This window comes from Cervus canadensis, chromosome 1 (assembly GCF_019320065.1).
Source record: "Cervus canadensis isolate Bull #8, Minnesota chromosome 1, ASM1932006v1, whole genome shotgun sequence".
NCBI lineage: Eukaryota > Metazoa > Chordata > Mammalia > Artiodactyla > Cervidae > Cervus > Cervus canadensis.
The window spans coordinates 101,156,518-101,178,918 of record NC_057386.1 but is presented as its reverse complement, the minus strand read 5'-3'; the positions used below and the strand labels follow the sequence as shown (position 1 = coordinate 101,178,918).

General features: G+C 49.5%; 2 protein-coding genes across 3 annotated transcripts; both read left to right on the top strand.

Moving 5' to 3' along the window:
* Positions 1-96: 96 nt before the first annotated feature.
* Positions 97-11,621, top strand: PXMP2 (peroxisomal membrane protein 2). The gene is made up of 5 exons (XM_043488350.1): positions 97-411; positions 2,680-2,796; positions 4,314-4,476; positions 8,657-8,776; positions 11,287-11,621. Exons 1-5 carry the CDS (start codon positions 290-292, stop codon positions 11,353-11,355), a joined length of 591 nt encoding a protein of 196 aa, XP_043344285.1. The 5' UTR covers positions 97-289; the 3' UTR covers positions 11,356-11,621.
* Positions 11,622-13,069: 1,448 nt separating this feature from the next.
* Positions 13,070-21,524, top strand: PGAM5 (PGAM family member 5, mitochondrial serine/threonine protein phosphatase). 2 transcript variants are annotated; one of them, XM_043488339.1, is made up of 6 exons: positions 13,070-14,009; positions 16,346-16,524; positions 18,182-18,307; positions 18,394-18,482; positions 18,607-18,737; positions 20,473-21,524. In XM_043488339.1, exons 1-6 carry the CDS (start codon positions 13,588-13,590, stop codon positions 20,621-20,623), a joined length of 1,098 nt encoding a protein of 365 aa, XP_043344274.1. In that variant the 5' UTR covers positions 13,070-13,587; the 3' UTR covers positions 20,624-21,524. The 2 variants fall into 2 exon arrangements, with proteins under 2 accessions (XP_043344274.1, XP_043344268.1); XM_043488333.1 differs by having other exon boundaries at positions 18,604-18,737.
* Positions 21,525-22,401: the final 877 nt, after the last annotated feature.

Genomic DNA, 22,401 nt, shown 5'->3' with positions numbered 1-22,401 from the left:
CTCTCGCGAGAGGCCGGAAGCGCCCCACCGCCCAATCAGGAGGCTCGTCGCACCCCGCCCCACAAAGCTCCAATCGCCGCCGGCGCCCGAGGGGGAGGTGGCCCGTTAGGGAGTCCGGGAAAAGTGCGCGGAGGTGCTCGTCGCGTATCCAGGGGTCTGTACCAGGCGGCACTGCGGGACGCGGCGGGGCGGGAAATGTCCGGCCGTCCCCGCCCCGCGCCCTGGGCCCTGCGCCCCGCAGGCCAGGAGTGGGGTCGGTGTCCCCGGTGGGCGTGGCCCGGGGAAGGAGATGGCGCCGGCGGCGTCGAAGCTGCGGACGGAGGCTACAGTAGGGCCGCTCCCGCAGCGGGCACTTTCCCAGTACCTGCGCCTCTTGCGGCTCTACCCAGTACTCACCAAAGCGGCCACCAGGTCTGCGCGGAGCGGCGGAGGAGGGGACGGGGTGGGACGGGACGGGGCGTGGCGGGGGGGTGGGGGCGCGGGCCAGAGCTCGTCGGCCGGTGACCTAACCCCATAGGTGCATCCAACGTGGGGGTTTGAATGTGGAAGGCAAAATCCCGGTGTGTCAGAATGACCCTCCAGCTGCCTTAAATTAACTAGAACTCTTAGCACGTGCGGTTCTGTATATTCGGTTCCGAGCTGTAACTCGTAAACACCCTAAAATGTGGACCCAGGGACCAGACTAAAGGAGTGCACGAGCTGAAGGACTTGCTGCAGACCTCGGGGCTTCTGGCCCCTCTGCCCCGGAGGTAGTGGTCGTCCGGGGTAAATGGGAACGGGGGAAACATCTATCACCCGCTCGGCTCTGCGCGGGTTCTGCTGCTACCTTCCGGCTCGTTAGTACCAGCTCTTGTTTTGAGGCTAGGTTAGACTGGAGCTTCCCTAGTACCTGCTCTTGTTTTGAGTCCAGGATAGGCTGGGAATTCCCTGGTGGCTCAGTCGTGAAGCATCTGCCTGCAATGCAAAAGACCTGGGTTCCATTCCTTTGTCAGAAAGAGCCCCGGAAGAAGGAAATGGCAACCTATTCCGGTATTCTTGCCTGGGAAATCATGGACAGAGGAGCCTGGCGGGCTAGGGCTACAGGCCTTGGGGTCCCAAGAGTCGCACAGGACTTCCCAACTAAACCACAACCACCACAGGATGAACTAAATGGGTTGAGGTGAATGCCTTTAGGAAGAGGAAGGCTAGACCTGGTGGGAGGTGTTAAGACATGCTTCAGCAGCTTTGCATTTGGGAGAAAGCTGACACGGTGCCCTCCGTGCTGCGGTTAGGTGGGCCCTTTGATTTGGAGTACTAAACATTTTATGAGACATCCCCCCTTCCTTTTAATTAATCCGTTTTACACGTTTGTCCCCTTTTATTAATACAGCCTTTCATACATGTGTACAGCTGCCTGTCTGGGGAGCATTAGCAATGATTAAGATAAGTAGGTCCTGTCCCTACCCTCATGGATCTTGCATTCTAGTAAAGAACTAGTCAAAAAGTAGATAAATGTATAACACAGATAAAGTGGTCAGGGAAATTTTATTTGAGGAGGTGACACTTAAATAGAAGCCTGAAGAAGGAACAGACCATGCAACAGAGGGAATCAGAGGGCAGAGGGCACAGCCGGAGCAAAGGTCCTGAGGGAGGAGCAATCTAATGGTGGTGGAGTGGAAGATGGGCCTGTGTTCCTGGAGAAAATGAACAACAACCAAGGAGGAGGATGAGGAAGAAGTAGTGAAAGATCAGATCAAGAGGCTCCTTGTCTTGTCCAGGAATTTTGGACTTTATAGCTTAGAAAGCTTCTCAGAGTGCAGTTATAGACCAATTATTTAGTAGCTGGGCCTGTCTGCACCTTTCCATTTGAAGGTTTTATTGTGATGATTGTAGATTTACATGTGCGTGTGTGCCGGGTTGCTTCAGTCATGTCTGACTCTCTGCGACCCTGTGGACTGTAGCCCACCCGGCTTCTCTGTCCATGGTATTCTCCAGGCAAGAATAAGGAGTAGGTTGCCAGTCCCTCCTCCAGGAGATCTTCCCGATCCAGGGATCGAACCCATGTCTCTTGTGTTTCCTGCATGGTGGGTTCTTTACCACTAGTGCCACTTGGGAAGCTCAGATTCACATGTAGTTGTAAGAAACAATACAGGGAGATCCCTTGTATACTTCCCCCAATTTCCCCCATTGGCAACATTCTGTAAAACTAGTATCACAACCAGGACACTGCATAGATAACAGACCATAAAACATAATCAGATTTCCCCAGCTTTTCTTGTACTCCTCCGTGACTGTAGGTGTTAAGTTCTATGTAGTTTTGTCACATGTATAGGTTTGTGTGTCTACCACCGGAGTCAAAATACAGAAAGCTTTTGTCATAAGGATCCCTTGCATTGCCCTTTTATAACTACACAGGGTAATTTTTTCCAAAGTTATAGGATAGCATCACAATCCAGATATGACACTTATACAACCCACCGATTGGAAATCTTACCATGCTTGTGTGTGTGTATTAAGTTCTGCCGTCTCCACCTTTTCATGCAGGGAACTTAACATTTCACTGCTTTGATAAGGGTTCATCTCCACCCATCCCCAGCATGTTCTTCGAACCACTGTGCTAATTATGTGCAGTAATAGATGCCCCCCACCTCCCAGCCCCGGTAGTTCACTTCTGTTTTCTGAATACCCCTCTCTCCACAGCGGCATTTTGTCAGCACTTGGGAACTTCCTGGCCCAGTTGATTGAGAAGAAGCAGAAAAAAGAAAACTGCTCTCAAAAGCTAGATTTCAGCGGGCCTCTCAGATATGCCATCTATGGGTGAGTTCCATAAAGGGACTGGTTTACTCAGTAGCAGGCTAAGTGCGACAAAGCTAGGATATCAACACCTGGAATTACCCAATTCGGAAAAGTAATTTTTAAAAAAGCATTGAAATCATTATGGGAGAAAAATCAGAATGATGGATAACATTAGCTTCGCTTATTTTGTAGTTTTATTTGGTTTTTATTTTGAATTGCATGGGTGAGGGTGGCCATAGTAATTGAGCTGAGAGACCTGAGGGCACTTAAACCTGAGATCAGACTTCAAGACCCAAAGACTCTGAAAGAGAAAAACAGACTCAAATATGACCAGTTAGTTTCTGTTGTTAAATTCAGAGCATAACCATTCAGAAAAGAAATCCTTAGGTATCCTGAAAATTGTCATTTCTGAACTACTTTTTAATCGCAAAAGCACAGAGATTCAGAAGTTTTATCTAGTAAATCCACCCCAAGTTCTCTGGCCAACAACAGTGTTTGTATAGATGGATTATTTAGAAATCTTTTGCAATAGGATTGATTTTTTTCAATTCAAAATTCACAAATAGCATTTTTGTATTGTAAGCATGCTAACTTGAGTCATCACAGCTTTTCCCATAATGTATTTAAAGTCCTAATCCCTCCAAAAAGGGGGTGATAATCCCTCTACCTGGAAGTGATTCTGATGCATTCCCCATATCTAGTCACAGTTTTCCATCCTCAAGTCTTCCTGTTTCTCTTCCTCCTGAGAAGCCCTGCTCTGGGCCAGTTAACATTCTGTGAAAGGGTGGAGAAAGACGAGGGAAAACCACTTGTTTAAAGGCTTGGCACTGTGGAGCTGGAAGGCCCCTGGGCCCCTGCTCATCTTTTGATTCTGGATTTCATGGAGTCTCAGATCTGTTGACCCAGTAGACGTGGTGGCAGGGTTCAGTTTTCTTCCTGAGTACACTGTGCTGTTTGGAATGAAAAATAATACAGACAAGCCAGCGCACAGCACCAGATCTCAGCCCTGATAATGATCAGAGAGAGTTTGATAAAAAGCTCTGACACCCGGGATGCCTCTGTTTATTTACCGAGCACCTTCTCTGAGCCAGGCCCTGTTCCAGACAGAGCAGTGAACAGACAGACACGATCCTGTCTTGTGGCATTTACCTTCTAAGGGTGAAGAGAGGGCACTGTATAAACAAATGAGACCATGACATCCAGTGATAAATGCTTTGAAGAAAATGGACAGGACCTGGAATAGAGAGTGGCTGGGACAGTGGTAGGTTCGTTATTTAGGACAGTTGGAAGGAACTCTCCAAGCCAGCAGTGTTGAGAAGGAGCCAGCCATGTGATGACAAGGGGCTGCAAAGCAGGAACAAGCCTGGTCTGTCAGAGGCAAAAATGAATGCCTGGAGCAGATGCATTGAAAGCATGTTTTTTAGAAGGGCCACACAGACCTCTGTGGTCAGTGCTGAGGGACTCCAGGGAGGCAGGTTTTAGGATCTGGGGTTTGAGGGTGAAGGGTGTATCCAACTCACCCCCACCGCGGGCCTCAGGTTTTTTTTTACAGGGCCGCTGGGTCACTTCTTCTACCTCTTGATGGAGCGCTGGATCCCTTCCGAGGTCCCCTTGGCAGGCGTCAAGAGGCTCCTCCTGGACCGCCTTCTCTTCGCACCCGCCTTCCTGTCATTGTTCTTCCTTGTCATGAACTTCCTGGAGGTTGGTCTCTAGCACTCGTGCACGCCAGCTGTTCGTTGGCATAAGGATGCTTTGGTGGAATTCAGAGGGTCTCTGAACTTTTCACTCAAGTTGAAGTTTCACATTGTCATCTATGAAATATCAGAAGCAAAGCACAGTCGTATTAGCAGCACCTGTTGGCCCAGTGTAAGCGTCCTAGGTAGTGGGCTGTCCACGTCCATTGTCATAGTTACCCCGGAGTATTGTTTATGCTCATCACTCTTAACACCTTTCGGCAAGTCTCATCACTGAATGTGTTAGTGAAGAAGCACATATACTGGTTTATAAGAATGTTTTCTGAATGTTTCGATAGCTGTCCAGTTCAATTCAGTTCAGTCACTCAGTTGTGTCCGACTCTTTGTGATCCCATGGGCTGCAACATGCCAGGCCTCCCTGTCTATCACCAACTCCCGTACTTCAGTATAATTGACTTCTTTGTACTCCCACATATTTTATTTTATACATTTCAAAACATGATTCTGGGAAGTGGGTGCATGGGCTTCACCAGACACCAGAGGGGTCCATGGACCTTGCAGAACCCTGTGCTCACTCGGAGTCTGGACATCACAAGTGCTCTGAAGAGGTTAACTTATCAGTATAGACTTAACGTTGCAATGAAAAACTTGAGAGGTGTGTTCACCCAACCTCATTCCCACTACCTACCACCCTCACCATCTCCTTTCCGTCCTCTGTGTGATGAGATGTGTCACGTTCTGCCCTGGAAGTGATTTATTTCTGCCAGTCACAGCAAGTAAACACTTCTCACTTGGGTTTTATTTTGAAACCACATCTCAAGTTCTTGTTAGTAAGGAGAACACCCATTGCTGTCTAAAGTGACCCTGGTGGGAGGTAGGAAAGATGTTTAAACTTCCCTGTGATTCCTAATGAGTCCCTGATAGTAAAATATTTGGGAAGTCCTTAGGAAATCAGATGGGAGAAAGTGAAAGGGTGCCTATGTTAGGATTGAGGGTACCACAGCAGTTTCTCCCTATTTTTTCCTTCCAAATAGGAAGTGAGTATATTTTCATTAAAAAACAAATACCCTGCATGGATAAGGCAAATGTTACCAAGGCGCATAAAGTTCCCACCACATAATGACACATGTGGGACCACACTCTCCATACGGCACACACACTACAAGCTGCTTCCACATCCGGCATTCTCTGATCCAGACATCGTGTTACAAACCGTATGCCTGTCCCTGTTGTATAGGGATTCCTGCTTGGTCAGTTCCTAGAATTGTTATCCAAAAAGGCTGTCCTTGTCTGTCCTCCCTACAGTGGTGCAGAATGATAGCATCAGTTCAGTTCAGTCACTCAGTCATGTCCAACTCTTTGCGACCCCATGAACTGCAGCACGCCAGGCCTCTGTGTCCATCACCAACTCCTGGAGTCCACCCAAACCCATGTCCATTGAGTCAGTGATGCCATCCAACCATCTCATCCTCTGTCGTCCCCTTCTCCTTCTGCCCTCAGTTTTTCCCAGCATCAGGGTCTTTTCAAGTGAGTCAGCACTTTGCATCAGGTGGCCAAAGGATTGGAGTTTCAGCTTCAACATCAGTCCTTCCAGTGAACACCCAGGACTGATCTCCTTTAGGATGGACTGGTTGGATCTCCTTGCAGTCCAAGAGACTCTCAAGAGTCTTCTCCAACACCACAGTTCAAAAGCATCAATTCTTTGGCGCTCAGCTTTCTTTATAGTCCAACTCTCACATCCAGACATGACCACTGGAAAAACCAAAACCTTGACTAGACAGACGGACCTTTGTTGACAAAGTAATGTCTCCGCTTTTTAATATGCTGTCTAGGTTGGTTATAACTTTCCTTCCAAGGTGTAAGTGTCTTTTAATTTCATGGCTGCAATCACCATCTGCAGTGATTTTGGAGCCCAGAAAAATAAAGTCAGCCACTGTTTCCACTGTTTCCCCATCTATTTGCCATGAAGTGATGGGACTGGATGCCATGATCTTAGTTTTCTGAATGTTGAGCTTTAAGCCAACTTTTTCACTCTCCTCTTTCACTTTCATCAAGAGGCTCTTTAGTTCTTCTTCACTTTCTGCCATAAGGGTGGTGTCATCTGCGTGTCTGAGGTTATTGATATTTCTCCCGGCAGTCTTGATTCCAGCTTGTGCTTCATCCAGCCCAGTGTTTCTCATGATGTACTCTGCATATAAGTTAAATAAGCAGGGTGACAATATACAGCCTTGACGTACTCCTTTTCCTATCTGGAACCAGTCTGTTGTTCCATGTCCAGTTCTAACTGTTGCTTCCCGACCTGCATACAGGTTTCTTAAGAGGCAGGTCAGGTGGTCTGGTATTCCCATCTCTTTCAGAATTTTCCACAGTTTATTGTGATCCACACAAAGGCTTTGGCATAGTCAATAAAGCAGAAATAGATGTTTTTCTGGAACTCTCTTGCTTTTTCGATGATCCAGCGGATGTTGGCAATTTGATCTCTGGTTCCTCTGCCTTTTCTAAAACCAGTTTGAACATCTGGAAGTTCACAGTTCACGTATTGCTGACGCCTGGCTTGGAGAATTTTAAGCATCACTTTACTAGCGTGATAGCATCAGCTCACAGCTATTGAGCACTGAGCTCGGCATCCAGTGCTTCAGATCTTTGAGCCTAACGTCCGTCCACTTGACGGCTGAGGAAGCTGAGGCCTTCAGTTATTTAGGGGTAAACACTGGCCTAAGGTGCTGTAACTGTGAGTCATTGAGTCAGGATTCAGACACAAGTTTTGTGACCCCAGAGACCTCTCAACTCTTGTTGTGGAGCTCAAGCTCTAGGCACACAGGGTCAGTAGTTGCAGCTCTCCGGCTCTAGAATGTGGGCCCAGTAGTAGTCGTGCCCGACTCAGTTGCTGTGCAGTGTGTGGGAGCTTCCCCGACCAGGGACCAAACCCGTGTCCCTTGCACTGGGAGGCAGATTCTTAACCACTGCCCAACCAGGGAAGTCAGGTGAAAAATATTTTCTGTACCTTTATGAGGTTGGGTATCTTTTTATACGCTTATCTGTATTTCTTCCACTAACTCTGCTCATTTTTTCTTAGAATGTTTGCATTTTTTCTTTCTTATTTGTATGTTCATACATGTTAAGGATATCCATCCTTTGCCAAATAAAAGTTACAGATATTTTCCCCATTTTTAGGTGTTTAACTTCATAAAAATGTTTGTGTAAGTTATATAAAGTATTTTATAGTGTCGTTCTCCATACAAAAGCTTAAAAAGTCATGTATTCAAATCTTCCAGTCTTTTCCTTCATAGGCTTCTTTAAAGGAAGATACTGGAAATATTTTCCTGTATTTTCTTCTTCTACTCTTATGATTTTATTTTGTACATTTTGATAGGCCCAGAGATAATAGAAATATTCTCCTATGCTTTCCTGTAGTATTACGTGTTTGTTTTTAATATAGTGTGAGGTATACTTTGGTCTATGGACTTCCTGGGTGGCTCGGCAGTAAAGAATCCATCTGTCAATGCAGGAGATGTGGATTCAGTCCCTGGGTGGGGAAGATCCTCTGGAGAAGGAAATGGCAACCCATTCCAGTATTCTTGCCTGGGAAATCCCATGGACAGAGGAGCCTGGTGGGCTACAGTCCATGGAGTCTCAACGCAACTTAACGACGAAACCACTACTGCCACCACCAGACTTTTTAATTGCCCTAACTGTACAGAATTTTTAAAATCTCTAGTAAAGCAAGCCTTCCTTTCTTACTCTTTTTCAAGATGGGTACTCTTATGCATCTATCCTTCCAGGTGACATTTACAATCATTTATTGGTGTCTATTTTTTTAAAAGAACTCCTGACAAGTTTTGATATGAAATGCATCAGCTTTGGAGGTTATTCTGGAAAGAACTGACAGCTGAGCCATCAGCAGCTGTAATTCTGGTGCCCAGGTTAGCAGTGTGAATCACACCATCATCAGCTTAGCTCTCAGGGGTCACGGGCAAAGGTCACACACAATGAGAGCACTGTTCCAATGATCTTCCTACTGGATTGTTAGTTCATCCGGCTGTATCACTGATCAAGCACACGCATGTGCTATGTCCAAATAAATGGAATAAAACATGCAGTTTCAAAGAAATCGCTGAGTTAGGCTTTGGGGTTCTTCACCTGGAAGACCAGTATTGCTCACGGTCTGCGTTTCCCCCCCTTTGCAGGGGCAGGACACCGCCGCTTTCACTGCCAAGATGAAGAGTGGGTTCTGGCCGGCACTGCGGATGAACTGGAGAGTCTGGACACCCGTGCAGTTTATTAACATCAACTATATCCCTGTGCAGGTGAGGCCAGCCAGGTGCCAGCGTGGAGCTACAGGGGCCTTCAAGCTCCCCTAGAGCCCAGCCTTCCTCCCGAGCCTTGGGGTCATCCCAGGTTCCGGATTCCTCCCAAAGCTTTTCTCTCTGCCCCGAGTTGTTACCATTACTGGATTTGAGGAGGCAAAGCGACATAGGGGGGCCCAAGCTGGGTCCACACTGTGCCCCTTCATCCCAGGCTGTGCTCAGGTTTCTAGGGTTGGATGCCCACCCCCACCCCCCACCTCCAGGGCTTCACGGATTGCAACCCAAGGCAGCCTCACCCGCAGGGACATCAGAGCCAAACCTGAGTGAGGCAGGGGCGGGCTCTGAGTGGTAAGGGGCAGGGCGTCTGGGCGTGAACCAGTTCACTGACCTCTGGCCGCTGGCCCTAGGCAGGCAGCTGAGGGGCCACCCTCCGGGTGGTTGAAGGCCCTGCCATTGTCCACTGTCTTCACACCCAGTATAGCTCATCTGTGACTGGGTCCCAAGACCACTGCCAGGTGGACAGGCTCACGGCTTAGATTTATTAGGGCCATGCAGAAGGGATGTACAACTGGGTCCTGGGAAGCTGTTGCAGGCGCCCCATGCTCCCTGCCCTGAGGGCTACTGGGAGCAAGTGATCATTTACCCACAGAGTCAGCCACAGCAATATTTCTGCCCAGGGTTTTACTTGGGGCTGGCACATGGACACTGCTCCCTGCACCAGAGTTCCAGACCCCGGGGAGGAGAGCAGGCACTCATCTTCAGCCACACTGATTTTGTAGGCACTCTAGGCCCAGGGAGCCATTCTCATCAGTTGGAGAAAAGTGGGAACCCACATCTAAGTTCCCAGACACCAACCTCTCAAACAGGCCTTTCCAGAAATTCCCAGGCCTCAGCTTGCTGTGTTACGATTTTTCTGCACACTATTTAAGTAATCTACCTGAAATTAGCTCATAAAAGCTGGTTTCCACCCTGCTTTAGATAGAGGAAAGATACCCGGGGCAAGAGCCCCCCTGGGAAAGAGCTACCTTGAAAGGGTGGGAGGAGGGAGAAAGTGGGCTTAGTAATCACACACTACACACACCAAGGATAGCAGAAAACCAGAGGCAGTGATGGACAGCAGTAGCTAATGTTGTTGGAAGTTAAAGCAAAATAAAAATCGGTAAGTCTCCATTAGCTTTAAAAATGACCTTTCCAAGATCAATCTCAGTGGCTCCATGGGGCTGAAGCCAGATTGTTGAGGACTGAGTGGGTGGAGAAGTAGAAGATAAACTACAAAGTTTAACTACAAGTTTGTGAAAACTACAAGTTTGTGATGCACAGGGGGAAAACAGGAGTTAGCAGTGGTCCAGGGAAAGAGAAGGTTTGCCAGCTAGAAGAGTGGCCATGTGACATGCACGTGGCACCCCAGGCTGCCCCAGTGAGGGGGTGGGGGTGGGAATGGCACATAAGCAGAGAAACACTTCTTCCTGTTGAGCAGAGAAGAGAGAGGAGGTCACTTTTACTGGGGACTCCCGGCCACACCTTGTGTTTCCTCTGGGAGGGAGGTGGGTAGGGCAGGGGAGGCTGATGGGTATTTTGAGGGGAATAAAGTTGTGGTCAGCTTGGCATTGTGAAAGATAGGAGAGGAGGCTGATTGGAGATGGGGGAGGCAAGAGAGGCTAAAGACCCTTTTGTGCAGGGGCCTGGGGCAGGTGAGAAGCAGGGAGGATTGGGGTTTTTCAAGAGAGTACAACTGAGCAACAGGAAGGGAAGAAAACCGGGGATATGGACCATAGGTTCTAAGACATATAGAGAATGAAATAAAGACATGAGAAAACAGAACGGCTGAGGATGTGAAGGGGCCTGTGGGTGAGAGTAGAGAGGCTGGAAAATAGAATCCTTCTGAGTAGCTTAGGGGCAGTACTGCAAGCGTGAGGTCAGAGAGCTCCCTAAAAGGTGGTTGCAGGTGAGTGCTTAAGGGGCAGGGATTTTATTCAACACATATATATTGAGCACCTGCTGTATGCCCTGTGGCTGTAGACTCTGGGCTAGAGCGATTAATGAGATAGGCCAAACTGCTACTTTCTTGGAGCTCGTGTGCAGGGAAGACTCAGTAATTGACTAAAGGTGATTTTAGGTGGGAGTACGTCTGTCGGATCATTGAAGCAGATAGTGGCAACAGGATGGGTCTGAGTGAACTGGTCATGGAGTTGTCAGGGAAGAGCCAAGTGAAGCTATGCACATGATGTCTGGTCCTGGGGTGAGAGAGGCCTACCAGGAGCTGAGGTGACTGGTGAAGGAGTGTTTTCCCTACTGTCCGGTTAATGTCATCGGGCAGGGGGACTGTCCTCCTCACTTCTCTCTGCGGGAGCCGAAGCACAGTGCCTCATGCAAAGTAAAGACTCAGTAAATCCAGCAGTGGGTGGATGGGCTGACCAGTGGGTGAGCGCTGTCCTGGGGGCCTCGTGCTTGATGAGCGTGCCCAGGGCCTTCCTCTTACTTCTTACCCTACCATCTGTTCTCTCTGGCAGTTCCGGGTGCTTTTTGCAAACTTGGTGGCCCTGTTCTGGTACGCCTACCTGGCCTCTCTGGGGAAGTGAAGATGACCCGGAGAGGGTGTCAGACACACTGATGGCTGGGGTGGGGTGACAGAACGGAAATAAGCCAGCCTGACTCTAGATCATGAGATTCAAGATGACTCGAACATGACGGATGGAGAAACAGAAATCTTTTAATGTCAGAATCGTGTTTTAAAAAGGCAATCATTGTCCTCAGGTGGTGCTGCCCTAGAAACATAAATATAGCAGAGATGATTTCACCTGTCACCTTGGATTGAATTAGGATCACAATAAACTATAATGTAGCATTTTCAGTGGTGATTTTAATTTCTCAGAATAATTGCTGTTGCTCTGATAGAAATGAGTGACCAGAGGACTGCTCTTGGAATTTTTTAAATGTTTAAAAATTTGTGGTAAAATATATCACAATACAACTGTTTAGCTACTTGGCCCCATAGGGCAAGGGCCCCTTAGACCAAGACTTTCCCTGACCTTCTGAAAGGCCCTGTATACCACCCTTTCCACTGGGTCTACTCTCCTGTTGCTCATTTACATTGGCCCTCCTTCCCTGCTTTTTCATTCTTAGAACCTTCCTTCCTGATAGTCTCCCATCCTCATTTCATGGATACAATATCCCTTGGGATCTCAATTGTATATATTTTAAAATTTTCTTCTGTCTTGTGTGCTGTTTTCTGTTTTCACAGGGTTCTTTTTTTTTTCTTTTTCTATTTGATCTTTGTTGTTGTCGTTCAGTCACTAATTCATGTCCAACTCTGCGACCCCATGAACTGCAACATGCCAGGCTCCCCCGTCCTTAATATCTTCCAGAGTTTGCTCAAATTTATGTCCATCGAGTCAGTGATGCCATCCAACCATCTCATCCTCTGTGCCCACTTCTCCTTTTGCCTTCAGTCTTTTCCAGCATAAGGGTCTTTTTCAATGAGTCAGCTCTATCCAGTCATTCCAGTGAATATTCAGGGTTGATTTGATCTTTGTTTTACCCTATCAGGATTTCCTGAAATGTCTGTAGATACTCGGATGTGTATCATTGTTAAAAGAGTCAAAGCCACTCAGACATTCTTCAGAAGATTTGTGTACACGGGCTGCAGTTGTGACACCGTCCTTGGCAGTGGGCTGGCCAAGCAGGAACCCAGTTTTGTTGGGGCTAGTACCTGTAACTCATCTGGCTCTTCCAGACTCACAGGACTGGATGAGCTTGCTTCTTGGCTTCCCTCAGTGAAGGCAATTGATATTCCATCTTCTCAGATCAATAACAACCTGATTTCCAGCTTTCAACATTTTGTCAGCTGATCTCTTTGCTTGGTTTCTTCTGTTTCAAGTACATCTTTTTGAATTTGTCCTTTTTATTTATTTACTTATTTTTAATTTGTCCTTAAAAAAATTTTTTTTTGCTATCATTTTTAATAAGTGACCTTCTGGAAGCAGACATAAATATATGGGTTTAAGACACCATGTTTATGCAGAGGTCTGGGTATTTCTGTGGAATACATTCATTCTTCAAAATCCAGGGTGACTTTAAAATGTAAATCAGATCATATCACTTCCCCATTCAAGGCTGCCAAGATGACCCCGCAGTTCCCCTTAGTTGTACACACCCAGGAGAACAGAAAGCAGGGACTTGAAGAGATGTCTGTGTACCATGTTCACAGCAGCGTTATTCTCAATAGCTAAAATGGGGAAACAACCCACATGTCCATTGATGAATGAAGAGAGAAAATGTTGTCCGTCAATACAATGGAATATTATTCACCCTTTAAAAGGAAGGACATTCTGACAGATGACTCGGATGAACCCTGAGAACATTGTTAAGTGACATAATCCAGCTCCAAAGGACAAATACTGTTTTTTGACTCTCTTTCTTTGGGATTCCTGGAGCAGTTGAACTGAGACAGGAAGCAGGATGGCGGATGCTAAGGGCTGAGGGAAGCGGGTGAGGAGTTTAGTGTTTTAACAGGCACAGAATTTTAGTTGGGACGATGAGGAAGTTCTGGAGATGGATGCTGGTGATACTCGCACAACAAAGAGAACGTGCTTAATATCCCTGAACTGTACACCTAAAAGCGGTTACGGTGGTAAATTCTGCAGTACGTGTATTTTGCCCCCGTAAAAACAAAGCAACCAGCAAACCCTGCTGTAGTTTCCTAGTTCATCTGAACCAGAACCTCAAGTTATCAGGGTTCCCCCTGGGCTCTTTCCGCAGGTGTAGGTGTAAGTATTCGGGTACGGGTCGGGCGCCGTCTGAGCCCTCGCTCAATGGCAGAAACGACTCGCACAGCACGCCTAGGTCTCAGACCCACCGCCTACCACCCGGATCCGCCTTTATCCCCGGAAGCCACCGCGGCGGACAAGACGATCACGGCGGCTCCCGCGCAGCCCGTCGGCCGGAAGCGTACGCCCGACGAAGCGTGTCCCTCGTCGCTCGCCGTCCACACCCGAGCGCGCCTGCGCGGAGCCCGCGTGGGGTCGACGCGGGACTTGACCGGCATGGCGTTTCGGCAGGCGCTACAGCTGGCGGCCTGCGGCCTGGCAGGGGGCTCGGCCGCGGTGCTCTTCTCGGCTGTGGCAGTGGGGAAGCCCCGCGCGGGCGGGGACGCGGAACCGCGCGTGGTCGAGCCCCCGGCGTGGGCGGGGGCCGTGCGCCCGGGGCCCGGCGTCTGGGACCCCAACTGGGACAGGTGCGGGGCCGGCGGCGGTAGCCCTTCCCGGGTCCTAGCTGTCCCGTCTGGTCGGTGTGGTGGGTCCCACGGAGGGGCGGGCGGGGCAGGTTTGCTTGCTGGTTTCTCTTTCGGTTCTGGCCGTGAGGCTGGCTTTGGACGTGAGGCGTCCCTCGACCCCTCTTTTGAGCACCAGTTTCCTTGTCTGCCCAGGGGGTCATTTTGAGGAAGGAGTACCGGGATGCCTGGAGTGGTCGTTTTCAGTCCGAACGGAGGAGTTGGACCTTAGTAGGGCTCTTGTCCCTGTTTCTGTCTCTCAACTTATGAATATTCAGATTGGGTGACGGCATGCTAATCCCATATTTGGGATACTGCCGAGAGGGCCAGGTGGAGGTGGGTTCTGGAAGGGGCCTCTGCGAGGAGGCCGCGCAGGGACAGGGCCAGCTGACATACTGAGTAGGAGCATGAGGTCCAGGGGTCCCAGGCACCCCGGCCACGCGCTCTCAGTATTCTACCGAGCGCTTGGAAATGCTGAAGCAGTTTTTAGTCTTACTTAATGTTAACTTAAATTTAAAAACCAAAGCAGTGCAGATCTTACAATATTGTTTTGAAACGATAGTACTTTTGATATGCTGGAGTGAATAAAGTGAGTTACTGGAATTTCCCCTGTTTCTTCCTACTTTGTAAATGTGGCTACTTGGAAATTTTAAATAACATACGTTGCCGGTGTTCTATTTCTATTGGATGGCACTGCTCTGGGTTGTGGGATGGTTTACCCAGTCCCAGCTCTTTCCTACTTAACACTTTGAGTGTGGGGCACAGAACTAATATTTATTGTTAACCTCCTTGTATAGGAAACTTCAGAGGCATTCTTTTTAACCTTTAATTTTTAAAGATGAATTTATTTTAAAATAGTCTTCTATTTACAGAAAAATTGCAAAGACAATAGAGTTTCTATTTTGCTAGAGTTCCACACCTAACTTCTTCTGTTGTTAACACCTTACTCTAACATAGGGTATTTGTTAAAATCAGTGAACCAGTGTAGGTACAATATTATTAACTGATGTCCATACTTTATTGAGATTTACTCAGTTTTTACTTGTAGTCCATTGTCTCTCCCAGGATCCCATATGACAGTCAGGCTTTGACAGTTCCTTAGACTTAACTTGTGATGACCTTGACAGTTCTGAAGAGTGGTGATCAGGTATTTTGTAGCATGTCCTTCAGTTGGGATTTGTCTGTTTTTCTCATGATTAGGCTGGGGCCTTATTCTCTTTTAAACATCAGTACAATCTTCTTAATTTCATGTGCCTTTCCAAGGAAACAGTCACTGTGAGGTTAAAGGACTTACTTGGAGAGCCAGACTTCAGCTTTCTTTGAGGCTGACATGCTATATTTGCTCGCCAAGTCTAGATTTATGAGGGAGTAAGGAGAGTGGTATCCATGCTAGAAAGAGCCTCATTCAGTGAAATTTCCAGCCTCTTTCTGAGGAGCCAAGCTTGCATCTGTGCCTGCGGTACCAGAGGTCTTCTCTGGCTAAGCCCCAGCTCCCCCATGACTGCCAGTGTGGCATCTCAGCCTGGTTGTATATGGGTACCCCAGGTTCACATGGCCCAAGCAGAACCCTTGAATTCACCATGACTTCCCTCAAAACTTACTCTTCCAGCACTGTCTCAGCAGAGTACATTCTTTCCCAGCTCTGCTAGTCTCACAGGCATTTAACTTTTACTGACTTCCGGTCCATGAGCTAACAGAGCCTGTCTTCACCAGACATCGTTTCTCAGCATCTTTGCTACTGCTGCGCCCTCCCAGGCCCCTCCCCACCCCCCCAATCAGCCCTTTCCTAGCACCCGGCAGGGCCAACCGGGGAGGTTCCCGTGATAATGGGGACATTCTTCTCCCTGTCCGGTGTGATGGCCACTGTCCCACTTGCTGCTGAGCTTTGAAAATGTGCTTTGTGTGACTGAGGAAATGGGAGTTTTAATTGTACCTAATTTTTATGATTTTGAGTGTAAGTAGCCATACGATCAGTGGCTACTAAGGGGCAGCACAGCATCCCTGTCAGCGAGGCCACCCTGTGGGCATTTCCCACCTGCCCTCCCACAACCACTCCTTCCTTTTCTCTGCATCACTGGTCCCCTTGCTGTGACTGTCTCCTCATGAGGACATGAACAGCACAGAGGCTTTGCTTATCTGTCTGTCCACCATCCAGCCACCCAGCACAGGCCTAGCACTGAGAACAGAGGACGTTGGCTTCTCCCCTACACCTCCCAACACAGGAAGCCCCTCTGTTAGAAAGACTAGGGGTGACTTGTGAGCAGGGGCACAGAGCGCACCGTCTTGTGTTTCAACGTCAGGAGAGAACCACTGTCCTTGGTCAACCTGCGGAAGAGGAGCCTAGAGCCTGGAGAAGAGGAGCTGACATCCAGGCTGGACCACTGCAAGGCCAAGGCCACACGGCACATCTTCCTCATCAGGCACTCCCAGTACCACGTGGATGCCTCCCTGGAGAAGGACCGCACGCTGACGCCCCTGGGTATGTGGCTGGGCTGTCTGCTGATCTGCGAGGCAGGCCTCCTTGGACCTGTGTCAGGCGTTCTTGGCCCAGATGTGAGCTTTGTCATTAATAGTAATAATCAGCTTAATCTGACTCAAGACAGACTTTGCAAGTGTCCTCAACCTTTTTTTTAAATAAGTTTTTAGAAATTAATCATTTTTGGCTGTGCTGGGTCTTTGTTGCTGTGAAGGCTTGTCTCTAGTTGTGGTGAGTGGGGGCTGCTCTATAGACGTGGTGTGCGGCCTTCTCTTTGCAGTGGCTTCTCTTGTGGAACATGGGCTCTAGGACATGTGGGTTTCAGTAGTTCTGGCATGTGAGCTCAGTAGTTGCGGTTCTCCGGGCTCTAGAGCACAGGCTCAGTACTTGTGGCACATGGGCTTAGTTCTTCCACAGCATGTGGGATCTTCCTGGATCAGGGATTGAACCCATGTCTCCTGCATTGGCAGGCAGACTCTTTGCCACTGAACCACCAGGGAGGCCCCTCAACTTTAAGAATATTACCATGGATTCTGCCTGCAGGTGCTCTGCAGTGGCTCCGCCTGGTGCCCCATGGCTTGACTTAGTTGCTGAAGAGCTTCAGAGGCTGCCTTATAAACAGTGGCGTGTCTCAGGGCCCTGCCCAGTGCTGGCATCTATGGCAGTTTCTTGCTGCTGTGAATGGTGCTGCTGGGCACATCCTCTCACTTTGGCCTTTGTGTGCCTGTATCCACAGGAGAATTCCCTCAGACAGGAAACACAGGGTGTTTGGAGGTGGAGTTTACATTTCTACAAATATTTTTGTTGAGTGAGATGGTACCCTTTTGTGTGAAGGGGCTGATGGCCTGTCCTCAGGCTCAGATAGAAGTAAAGCCGCTTCTGTGATGTCACATGTCCAGCTAAAACTGACTCTCCAAGGGCGTTTCAACTGGATTCTAAGATACGTTAGAGGAAAAGCATTTGTATTTGCACCCAGACCTCAGCAGTGCTGGTTGTCCATCCTTACATGTTGACATCTGTAGTGATTGCATGGCTGGTCACTGGAGCATTAAGATCCAATCTTTGGATAAAGTTGAGTAAGAATAGTGTAACGGACCCAGAAATAGTAAAGAGGACTCCATCCAAACTTCAGCCACCCTCAACCATGGCTGGGTGGTGTTTGTTTTAAGATTGATTTCTATATGGATGCTCTGGGTCTTTGTTGCTGTGTGTGGGCTTTTCTCTAGTGGTGAGTGGGGGCTGTTCTTCATTACGGTGCACAGGCTTCTCACTGCAGTGACTTCTCTCGTTGAGGAGCATGAGCTCAGTAGTTGTGGTGCACAGACTTAGTTGCTTTGCAGCATTTGGGAGCTTCCTGGAGTAGGGATCAAACCCATGTCCCCTGCATTGGCAGGTGGATTCTTATCCACTGTACCACCAGGGAAGTCCTTATGGCCATTGTTTTTGATGCTTTTTCTGTATGGGGCTGAAGGTGGCTGGTCTGTCTCACTGACTTTACCTGTTGAAAGCCTGACCTCTTCCTTAGGCCTGAGACCCAGGAGGGGCTGCCCATCTTGTCCCCCAGCCCTAATGGTGCTTGGTAAGGACTGAAGTATTTGTGCAGTAGAAACAAGCAGGGTCTCCCACCACCTGTAATTCTCCAGTGTATTCCACCTTCAAGGTCGTGAGCAGGCTGAACTAACTGGTCTGCGACTTGCAAGCTTGGGGTTGAAGTTTAATAAAATCGTCCATTCCTCCATGACCCGTGCGGTAGAAACCACTGACATCATCAGTAAACACCTGCCAGGTGAGTGCCAGGCACCCCAGGTGCCCAGCAGCAGGGAGGGAGGGGTGGCTGCTCCTAAAGGGACTGAGTCCTGTGCTTTCCTACAGGCGTCTGTAAGGTCAGCACAGACCTGCTGAGGGAAGGCGCCCCCATCGAGCCCGACCCCCCTGTTTCTCACTGGAAGCCGGAGGCTGTGGTAAAAAAAATCCTCCCGGGGCAGCCTCCTATGGGGAGCAACCTCCACTCTGCCCTTGGGCTCCTCGTGGCAGCGTGACCCATGCTGCCTCCATATGCACGATTCCTTCTTCTGCCCCTAGCAGTATTATGAAGATGGAGCGCGGATTGAGGCCGCCTTCCGGAACTACATCCACCGGGCAGACGCCAAGCAGCAGGAGGACAGCTATGAGATCTTCATCTGCCATGCCAACGTCATCCGCTACATCGTGTGCCGGTGAGGGGTCCTGCTGGGTGCCCTTGGCCCTGCTCCCCCTCCTGCCCGCCTGTGCCTCCAGAGTTTCCTCCAGGTCCAGCTGGTGGTCTGGTAGAGTGGCTTTCAGTCCAGTTTTCTCATGACTGTGTGTTTTTGGTGGGAACAGACCAGACCAAGTGTCCTCCGTCGGCAGTCTTTCCTGGGCGATGTTGTGGTTGCTTGGTTCAGGTGCTATGCGCCGGCTGCTCACATTGCGAAGTCATAGTTTATATGCCAACACCCCGTTTCCCTGACATGCAGTGACTGGTTTGGCACCTGTCGCTGGATCATGCCACTGTGGTTACTCAATGTTTGCCTCATAGTTTCTTATTTCTTTTAGCTTATTAACTGGAAATTTTTTGCAATTATGGACTCACGGACCTGCTTGTGCAGGGTTATAACCTGAGTATGTTAGTCACTTCCCTGCTTCAGCTGATCCATTGTAGGAAGTCAGGAGCTTCTCCAGGGGCTCCTGTGTCATTGGAGCCAGCCAACCACTTCCCTGTGTCCTGGCCCCACCGCGTTCCAGGCCTTCCCAGTGATGGCTGCCCTGAGCCACATCCTGAGTCACAGAGGGCCTGGACCTGGAAAGGCCAGCAGGGTGCTCATGTATTTGATCAAATCCCACATAGAGCCAGATGTTAAATAACTGTAACCCTGCCTCCCCCAGATCCATTAGAAGCTGTTTGGCAGGTGCTTCAGGAGCTGAGGGGATCCCCCTTCTCACATGGGCCCACTTGTCCAGACGTCACACACGGCTCCAGGCGAGAAGCGCCATGCCGGGGGAGCGTGGTCCAGGCCAGGTCGAGTGCTGCTGGGAGGAAGGGCTGGGCTGCAGGCTTGTAGCTTGAGCCTGTGTGTTGCTTTTAACACCAAGAAGCCAGCCGCCTGGGCTTTGACTTTTGGGCTGTATAAACACACATCCTTCCATATCCCAGGACAACACTGACCCAGCATCACTGGGAGGCAAACCCAGTGCTGAAAACAGGCCAGAAATGACCAGGCTTGGAGCAGTGGTACCTGTGCTAAAGACAGTGCTGCTGGGAGCCAGGGCCTCTGCCCCAGGAAATGGGAGGACGACCTGCCCCCTAACTTAGGACAGTTTCTGAAAGTGGTGAGCATGACATTGAGACTTTAAAAAGCAGTGTGTAGGTAGTTACTCCTTCAAGTCAGCAAAACTCTTGACAGAGGTGGTGAGACAAGCCACGGGGCTGCCGCTTGTCGACCCCACAGTTCTAGGGCAGGAAGAGTGTCTGGTGACATGGACAGAGGCTGTAGTCATGCTGTGCCCTTCAGCAAATACTGACTGTGCCTGAAAAGCACTTTTAAGAGCATGAAAACGCTCCAGGGGCCGTGGTTGCACCTGCTGCACCATCTGGCTGCTCTCTGCCCCCTTCTGGTTACACTGGGAAAGCAGATGAAGTTGCATGCATTTGTTAACCAGTGTGCTTGTGACTCACCTGCAGGCCTCGAGCGCGCTTTATCCCCATCCCAGAGGGACTGGATTCTCCAACCCCTTGTTGGACTGTTGGGTTGACATCTGCCCGGCAGCTCCTTCCTCTGAGAAACCCCATCTGAAAGCAGGAGGGACTTAGAGATGCTGGACCCGGCCCCTGGAAGTCTTCCCAGGGGCTTCTCATCTGGGGTGGGGTACCCTCAGCTTTGTTGAGACCTGGCCCACCTGGCCTGTTTCTAGCACATTCTGTCTTCTCCTCAGGGCGCTGCAGTTCCCTCCAGAAGGCTGGCTCCGCCTTTCCCTCAACAACGGCAGCATTACCCACCTGGTGGTCCGGCCCGATGGCCGAGTGGCTCTCAGGGCCCTCGGGGACACAGGGTTCATGCCTCCTGACAAGATCTCCCGTTCCTGAGGGCCGCTTTGAGGCCCTGCGTCCTCCTCAGCCCGTTGCCGGCCTGGTGTGCGTGCCGCCAAGACCGCAGGTTCCCCCGTGTCCCCCCCACAGGCTGCGCAGCGGGGACGGCCACCTCTAGGTGGCGGGAAAGCAAAAGGATCTACAACACAGAGTTCTTAACTCACGGTCCAGGATGGAAAAGGGAAGCACTCAGATCAGACCAGCTTCATCTCTTTCGCAGGGTGTCTGCCTCCCTCTCATCCAGGACGAGCCTGAGGGGGTCCAGGCAGTCCTGTTTGAGGGACTGGATAAGGCCCCCCAGATGCCATGACTGTAGGGACCAGGCAGACACCGCAGCAGGCTGTCCGCCAGCAGAGCCCGTCAGGCAGGAGGAAGAGGAGGAGGGCGCAGCGCTTCTGTTTGTAACTTATTCTGCTTTGTACATTCGTTTCCTAAAACTTGTCACTTACATAAAGATTTTTCTCACCTGGTTCTTGCTTTGAAAACCAGTTTCTCACTCCAAAGTCACACCTCCCTGACACTGTGGGATCTGAACTTTTGTGTCGTGAGGCCTTTCTGGACACACAGGAGGAGCACCTTGGCCAGTGAGGGAGGTGACTTGAGCTGCTGGCCTCACCAGAGAGGCAGTGATGAATGCCCCATGAGCGGCCCGTTTCAGTAAAACGTCCAACTGACAGTTCAGTCCTTGTTTGCCTCTTGTTTGTTGGCTGTTAATCTTTTATGCTTATGGATTAAAATATTTAGTGTGTCCCTCCCAAATTTCTGTTATTTTAGGAGGAAGTACAATTTTTATTGAGTGGTTATGAATATTTTCTGTAATCAGTGCAACTAATTGGAGTATTTGATGTTTCTGTCAATTTTGGAAATAACTACAAAATAAAATTTTATTTTACTGGTTTTTCAAAGTACTAATTGTGAATGTTTTAAAACAAGCAGCCTGTGCATGACAAACAGCAGCCCCAACTAGCTGAGAAAGTCTCAGCAGAAAGCCCTTTCCCCAGGATCTGGTGTACCCTGGGCTGAAGTTTCGCAGGGCATCTGCCCAACAGGGGCCTCGGTGAGAGGCCCTGACCCAGGACAGTGAGCTCAAGTGGTTTTCTAAAAGCAACAACCATGCACCATTCTGTAGAAATAGTTGTGACAAGTTAGCCTGGGGCCGTGCCAATGTCTAAGACCAGAAAAGCGTCAGGCAGCACCAGGTGTCTGGCCTCGGGTGCTGTGAGGTCCCGTAGTCGAGCCCTGGGCACCTGGACCCTCGGCACCTGCAGGTCCCCCCTGTCTCCCTGGGCTTGTATGGTCACATACTGTCCTGTCTGCAGACCTGTCTTCAGTGGCATGTCCACCCTTTGTACTTCACCGCGGAGGAGCAGGGCAACGTTTCATAAACAGGAAGTGAGCCCAGGAGCAAGGACAAGGGTGTTTGGATGGGGTCACTTACAAGGGCCCAGGAAACCACCCTGAAGTGGGACATATGACCGAGAACTTAAGAAACATCAGGAAAGACCTCCCAACTGTGACTGACATAAAAACTCACCCCGAGAGCCTGTGCGTCAGGACGGATCCTGAACTGACTGCAGCGGGAATGAAGGTGGTTCCCACTGGCTGCATTGCTGTTTGTTCCAAAATATCTCGAGACAGTTGAGGAAGGAACCTGAGGGCACGTGTTACCCAGAGCTGCCTGCGGGTCTCCACACACAATGAGAAACACATGCCTCCAACTGCCTGAGCACACCTGGCTTGGGGATGGGGTAGCAATGTGCCCAGTGACTAGCAAC